The 7,514-nt window shown below is 51.7% G+C and overlaps 1 protein-coding gene across 2 annotated transcripts; it reads left to right on the plus strand.

Moving 5' to 3' along the window:
- The first annotated feature begins 1,260 nt into the window (after positions 1-1,260).
- On the plus strand, positions 1,261-7,092 carry LOC118080926 (uncharacterized). Of its 2 annotated transcripts, none has more exons than XM_035106962.2 (3): positions 1,261-1,369; positions 2,267-3,689; positions 5,393-7,092. In XM_035106962.2, the coding sequence occupies exons 2-3, from the start codon at positions 3,044-3,046 to the stop codon at positions 5,902-5,904; spliced, it is 1,158 nt and encodes a 385-aa protein (XP_034962853.1). In that variant the 5' UTR covers positions 1,261-1,369; positions 2,267-3,043; the 3' UTR covers positions 5,905-7,092. The 2 variants fall into 2 exon arrangements, with proteins under 2 accessions (XP_034962853.1, XP_060126843.1); XM_060270860.1 differs by lacking the exon at positions 1,261-1,369 and adding an exon at positions 1,418-1,607.
- Positions 7,093-7,514: the final 422 nt, after the last annotated feature.

The raw sequence follows: 7,514 nt of genomic DNA on the forward strand, positions 1-7,514 counted from the left end.
ATTTTAAAATACGTAGGGCACTTTTAATTTAGCGTTAATTATGTTACATGACTTGGATAATATTAGAAAGAGTACCGCTTTCTGATGAAACTTTCATCCTTAGCTAAGAGGGCCATGAATAAAAATGTTCAAACAGCAAAATAATAATAATTTTAAAAATGCAGTACCACCTTCTGAAGTTCAGGTTCAAGCAAGCCACTTGACACCTACTTGGCTCAAATAAATGCAATATCTATATGCAACCATGCTATTCACAGAACTAATCTCATTTGTTGTGGTGCAAACCAACTGATGCTGTTGCAAACGGGCAGTGCTTAATATTATGTGCTTTTCTTTCCCCATTTGAAATGTTTGACTATCTCCCCCACCCCACCCTCCAATTACCTGTGCCTGTGCAAACACACACACAAACAAACCACCCAACACTACAGCAGATGAAGCAGACTCCAGTCTTCAAGAAGACCTTACAGGCACTTCATAATAAAATAATAATAATAATAATACTTTTTGTTTCGTTTTTAAGGTTTGACGTTTTGTTACGTTTTCATATTTTGCTGGAAGCCGCCCAGAGTGGCTGGCTGGTGAAACCCAGCCAGATGGGAGGGGTATAAATGAGATGATGATGATAATTACTATTATTAGTTATTATTCCACCCACCCACCCCTTCCTTGCTTGTTACTCTCTGGAGTTGAGAGGCTGCAGCTGCAGCAGCACTTACGTCGCTGGGTTATTATGAGGCAGGACAAAAGTAACCACAAATAGGCTTGTGTGTGTGTGTGTGTGTGTGTGTGTGTGTGTGTGTGTGTGTGTGTGTGTGTGTAAAATTTAATACGGACTAATAGCAGCCAGGCCTGTGTGGGCCCCTTCCCTTCCCACGAGGGGAAGCATCCCTATCCCACCCGACGCTGGGATGTCGCTGGAGGAGGAGGCAGCGAAGCAGAGGGCGCCTCGACCTCCCTCCGCCTGACCCGTCCCCCGTTGGAGGCAGGAGCGGCGGTCGCTAGACCTGCCCGGGCTCCTCCCTCCTCGCGTGCCCAAGCGGCGTCTCCTCCGCCGCCGCCGCTGCCCACGCAGTCCCGCCGCTCGTTACTCACTTGGTGCCCCCTTGCGTGTCCATCTACCTATCTACTTGTATCTATCGGCATCTACGGACGCACGCAGGTCAAGAGAGCCCATGCCTCGGTGCTAACTGAGCATGCCCGGCTCCCGCGAGCATGCTCAGAGCCGCCGAGCGAAGCCGCCTCCCGAGCCCTCACTTCGCAGAGCTGGTTTGTCGCTCGGCGCGCGTAGGTACGCCAGGCCAAGCTGCCAGCCAACCAATCAGCGCGCCCGTTTCCTGTTTCCTCCTCCTCGCAACATCCCTGTGAGGTAGGCTAGGTTGAAGGATAGTGAGGGGGCCAGAGGTCAGTCGGTGTGGGGCAGGCTGGTAAAGAAAGGTGCTCAGTAGCATTCAAGCAAGTGAGGAAGAATCTGGATTGGTTTTTAAATGGGGGGGGGAATAGTAATTAGAAACCTCCTGATATTTTATTTTTTTATTTGTTCATTAAAGAAACATATACACTGCTAACAACAACGATAACAACCCTCGAGGCAATTCACGGAAACGGTAAAAAGATTTAACAATAATTTAAAACATTCAGAAAAATAAAATCAACAACAGACCCAAAACAGATTTAAACACGCAGCAACAGTCTAAATATCGGGGTGGGCTTGTCTATGAACAATAATGTTACTAGCCGGTGGTTCTGGGAGGTTTGCTGGTTCCTAAACTTTAATTCCAGGTCTAAACTATTGGAGGAGAAAATCCCAGTCCTTTATCGATCTGGCTGTACTGTATATGATATACAGTATACCGGTAATGCAGCTTTAACAAAACGGGCTTGGGCGCCCCCCAGAGGGCAAAAGCAAAGCGTTTGAAAATCGTGGGGAACGGAGTAAGAAATCTTTAAGACGACTCTACGAGGCGGAGGTCGGGATCTCTTGCAGTACCAGCCATACTCATCCGGCTTCAACTGGCATCCCCCCCCCCCAACACCTCGTTTCTTCCCCAGACATCAATGGTAGCATTCCACAATGCCACGTCTTTCTCGTCTCTCAAGCAGCCCTAGTGCATGGCCCCCGCCCCTTCAATCCCGCTGCCCTCCATGACCATTTGCTGCATTGCTTCCAACTGCAAAAGTTTGCAAGCTTCTTGAACGCTCTTTCAGGGACTGATCCAGGGGCGCCGATGCTACTACCCATCTCTTTTTCTTTTCTTTCTTGCAGCTCTGCAAATCCCTAACGAAACCAGCAGGGGGAGAACAGCGGCGCAATTGCAAGCAGTTCTGCAAGGTCAACATTCGCGCTGTTTGAAATATATGTTAAGCTGACATGGCTTTGCTTGCTCCCGACCCGAGCAAGAAAAGCAAGAGATCCAGGGGCTTGTAGGGGGAGGCAGGCAGAGAGGGGGGGGACCCAGTAGCTTTCCTTTAGAGGCGCTCCAGAGAGAAGCCTCCCCTGATTCCGCTAGGCGCTCCGATGGATTCTCACCGCTTGCAGCACGCAAAGCCGGCGAGGCGGGCAAAGGGGTGTGTGGGAAGCCGCCGCCGCCGCTGGGAATCCTTCCTTTTCCTGTCTGCAAAGGCAGGGTGGATCCATTGCTTGCAGCAGCCGCCTCCGCCTCCCCGCTTGGCCTATTGGCCCGCTCGCGCAGCTGCTTCCACCTCTCCCTGGAAGGAGCCACTCGGTGGGTTGGGGGCTGTGACGCCTCGAGGCGGGATTGGCCACGCCAAGTGTCCGAAAGAGATCCTTGCAAGTCCCGGCCAAAGCTCCGCCCACGACGTTACTACTGACTAACAACTGTTCATGTGAACACTCGCTGGTGCAAAAGGTTCCATCTTGGCTTTCTTCTGGTGCCTTCCTGTTCCATGCAAGCTGTGAGTTCTTCCCTCCAGCTGTGGCTGCTGGGTCTCCTGAGGGAAGTTTGGCACCTCTCAGGTAGTGGGGGCACCTGGAGCTGCCTGGAGTCCAGTGCTGATAATCCTGGGCAAGGCCAAAGCAGGCATGCCACATACCCCTCGCCAGCGCTTGCAGCCCCGCGCCCCAGTTTGGTCAGAGATGGAGACGCGGAACTTCCTCGCCCTCTGGGGTGAGCTGCTGATTCTGAGGTGGATCGAAAACCGGCCTCCCAACAGCGACATCTACGAGGACCTCTCGGCCCAGATGATCGCCAGGGGTCACGAGCGCAACGCCTCGCAGTGTCGGAACCGGGCCCGGGACCTGAAGCGCAGCTACCGGAGAGCCAAGGATGCGCAGGTGTGCGCCGGCGCCGAGCCGGTTTCCTGCCGCTACTTCCGAGAGCTGGACCGGATGTTTGGCGGCGAAATGGACGGCGTGGCGAACCGGAGCCTGCCGAGCATGGACGGGTCTGCCCGGGTGGTGGTGAAAACGGAAGACGCGGAAGACATGGAGGCGCAGGTCTCCGAAGAGGAGGGCAATCAGATGACGCCGCCAAACACCCTCTCGAGCATGGATGCCGACACGGACACTGAAACGGAACCGAACCTCGGGGTCTCGCGAGAGCTGGTGGCCGGCGACCCGGATGTGATTGAAACCAAAATAGGGGAGGAATGCCCCAGTGACAAATCTCTGCCTTTATATGGGCAACCAGTGGCTGGCCCCAGCGAAGATGGGCACCATTCTGTGGCTGGTGAGCAAACGTTCTGTTGCCGCGGTGGCCTTTCTGTGGGCGCTCTTGGCTGTTTGGCCAGCAAAGTGTCAACCAGTTGTGGGAACCGACAAGAACATTTCTGGGCTCTTGGGTAGGGTGGCACGACCTGATTTCCCCCCTGTTTAGAGACCCGAATTAGATCTGCCTTGCCAGGGAGGAACAGACTTGAAATTTAGTCTTGGAAGCGGAGCCTGCGTAAGGTTGGGTGCTATGCAAACTGCCCCGGTTAGCCGGGAGTGCCATATGGTGCTGTGTGTCTAGGCCTGGCCAATTTTGGTCAGAATGTGAGAGGGAGGGGGCCTGGGAGGCTCTGAAGGAGCCTGGGAGGAGGCTACCTAGATTTTCATCCCTGCAGCCAATCGGCATTCATTCCGGGCGAGTGCACAGCTCCACCCTGGCAAATTGATTGGATGGTGGGATAAGCTGGCAGGCAGGCAAGGGAAAAGGAAGCAGGGTTATAGGAAGGACAGAAAATGGAGGCAGGAGGGAAAGTGTCTGTGGGGCAGATTTGGCTGGCTGAGAGGGTGGGGAAAGGCTGTCAGTGGGCTTGATTCCACAGGCGATATGAGAATAGCTATGCTACCCATGACATTGATTATTGGCAACAGATGTATTATGACGCTTGGTTGCATTATAAACTCTTCCAAACAAAATTGCTGCTGCGGCTTACCGTAGATACGATTTTATTAAGAGCATTTGCAACCTTTCCTTCACCTCAGTGGATCCCAGGACAGGGTACAAGTGCAGATTCTATAAGATCCCATTCGAAACGGCTGTAAATCAGAAGCGCACACCATAGAGCATGCTACCTAGCACAGCCCTGAATCGCCGGAAATGCCTGGGCAAACAGGTCTCCAGCTGGCGCTGGCTGCAATGGCAAGTATTTCAGCACCAGGTGTGCCACTACAAAGACGGCCTTTTCTCGTGTTGCCACATTATGCACACCCACCAGTGGCACATGGTAGCATACAACTAGGGTTATTCGTTTTATTATTATTATTTTCCTACTTTTATATCCCACCTGTCCTGGAACTCAAGGCTGCTCTCATACTGCTCTATGGGACATTTTCAGTCTGGGCCCCGGCATCCAGGAACAAGGGAATGGAATGGGGCCACCTGCCAATGTTAAAGATCAGCACAAGAGACTTGCTCTTTATTGAAAGTTTATCCCCTTCTTCCTCCAAGGAGTTTAGTACATGGCTCTCTCCTACACACCATGTCATCCTTAGAAAAGACATGTGATTGATGCAGGTTAGGATGAGAGGCGGTGACTTGCCCAAGGCCACCCAGCGAGCTTTGTGACTGAGGGGAACTTGAACCCGGGTCTCTTTGGCTCTAGTGAGGCCCTCGCTAACGCAGGGGTGGGGGATGTGTTTTGGCCCAGCTGGCCGGTTTTTCTCCCCAACCTGCAGGCCAAACCACCTGCCAGTCATCTTATAACCCCTGCACCCACCCCCAGTGCTAGCTTGCTCTACCTTTGCAAAGAAAGCTTCAGGCTTCTGTAAATCCCTGCTCTCCTGATAAACCCAAACGGAAAGAGGGAATCTGGAGTCTCAGCCACCTGCTCTTCTCTGTCCTTTGCAACTGTGCCAGCCGGGGCTGAGCGATTGGTTAAAAACAACAACAACACCTTTGCAGTTGACAGAGCTCACCAGAGATTACAATTTGCTTTCCCTCTCCAGGCAGAGGCAGACGGGACAACTCCCTGGGGCGCCCCCTGACGACAGCAGAGAGGATGGCGTCCATGCGGGAGAGGAAGAGGCGGTCCCACGAAGAAATGATGCACGAGATCATGACCGACTACCGTCGGACCTGGGAGACTATGGAGGCGCTTCACGAGAGGGGCGAGATCAGCACCGGGGAGTTCCGTGAGGCAATGCTGAGGGAAATGCTTCTGGACAGGGAGGCCCGGACACGGGAGGCCCAGCTAGACCGCGAAGCCAGGGCAAGGGAGGCCCAGCTGGATAGAGAGGCGAGGGCCAGGGACAGCCACCTGGAGAGGGAGATTAGGATTAAGGAGCTCAACATGATTGAGGCGGAGCTTCGGCGCACACGGGATATCCTCCACCCCATGGTGGACGCAGTGGTGTCCGTCGCGGAGGTCCTGCGTTCGACAAGCAGTATACAACGGCAGCCTCGCCAGGCACAACAAAGTGGAGGGGGTACCTTCTTGGAATTGGAGGGTAGCAAATAATTATCCCCCCTTTCGTGAGGGGTGGGCATTAGTATATATAGTTACCGTGCTGGGCAGAAAGGAGGGGGTAGTAGTAAGGAGGGGGGAACTGTTGGAACCCTGGAAGCCAAGACCCACTTTGGGGGCAAGTACTCTTTGGTGAGAAAGCCTCAGCAGAGATTTAACATGTTAAAATATGCAGCAAAGAAAAGCCCTTTCCAATGAATTCCAAAATGTCCCTTCTTAATAGTTCTCTCCAAAGTATCTCACTTCGCTAGCACGAAGATCAACCATACGTTTAGTAAGTTTTAAACGGGTTTACTTACAAAATTCTTCAAAGGTCAGATTCGTGTGCTTTTCCATACAGCAATCAAAAAAAGTTGCAAAGGCAGTAAAATGTTGCTTGGTTACAAAATGGCAAAAAAGTTCCTAAATGATTGGTATAAAAAAACCATTAGTTTCAGACTCCATTCTTGTCTGAAACAAAAGTGGCTGGTTAAAATGCAGCTGAGCTCAGGCCTCCTCACACACGGGGTGAGAGAATGGCTCAGTCAGTAAGGTCTAAACACTAAAAACAAGTCAGTTTATTCTAATAATTTATTATTTATACCCCTCCCATTTGGTTGGGTTTCCCCAGCCACTGTGGGCGGCTCCCGACAGAATATTTAAAAACTTCCCTAAACAGGGCTGCCTTCAGATGTCTTCTAAAAGTCAGATAGTTATTGTATTTCCTTGACATCTGATGAGAGGGCGTTCCACAGGGCGGGTGCCACTACCAAGAAGGCCCTCTGCCTCGTTCCCTGTAACCTCACTTCTCACAGTGAGGGAACCGCCAGAAGGTCCTCGGAGCTGGTTGAGAGATGGGGATGGAGACGCTCCTTTAAAGGTCAGCACCAACACTTTGAATTGCTCTCTGAAATGTACTGTGGGATGTTTCCTCTAGCTTGGTAGCAACAAGCTCAGCCAGATTTTGCCTCCCTTCCACTACTCCCATCTGTCCACAAGTTAGAGAAATCATGTAATTCGGTGTTTGTTTTGTTTTTGTTTTTTAAAAAAACCTAGAAAAAGTGTTGTTGCTCCGAATCTTCACTTTTCCTACAGCCGAGTTAAAGGTCTGGGGCCTTACACTATCTACGGGGATCTCTCTTGGTTCTGTGCCAAGAGCAAATAACTGGAATGCAAAATACATTCAGGTATCCCCAAGCTGGACCTTTATGTGTCTGTGTTATTTGTCGCTCGTTCCTTTACCAAGTAATGGGGATGGACCAAGAGGGAGGAACTCTTGCCTTCGAGCCTTGATTGTATGCTTCCCAGAAGCAAAAGACACTGTTGCAGTATTCCTTTCATAGGGGCAGGGTCTATCTCTCTCCCCCCATCCGCCCCACCTGTGAACAGTGGCTTTCCTCAGACTAATGATGTTTGAATGTGTGGGTTGGTGTGATACTGTACAGCTGTGAGAAATGGGGTGGTCTGAAAGCAGAGTCGTGCCATTGCACCCTGAAGCTGCCAGTACAGGGGTAGCTTTCCTGTGGCTGCCCAGATGTTGTGGGACTCCCAAATCCCATCAGCTCCAGCGAGCATAACCAGTGGTCAGAGACAATAGCTCGGCAACATCTGGAGAGCCACAGGTG

Source organism: Zootoca vivipara, chromosome 2 (assembly GCF_963506605.1).
Source record: "Zootoca vivipara chromosome 2, rZooViv1.1, whole genome shotgun sequence".
In the NCBI taxonomy this organism is placed as follows: domain Eukaryota; kingdom Metazoa; phylum Chordata; class Lepidosauria; order Squamata; family Lacertidae; genus Zootoca; species Zootoca vivipara.

Excerpts from the sequence above, each read along its gene's own strand:
- LOC118080926 (XM_035106962.2), top strand. The coding sequence starts at position 3,044 with ATGCCACATACCCCTCGCCAGCGCTTGCAGCCCCGCGCCCCAGTTTGG. Across the intron at positions 3,690-5,392 it reads TGGGCACCATTCTGTGGCTG|GCAGAGGCAGACGGGACAAC; the intron begins GTGAGCAAACGT and ends TTCCCTCTCCAG.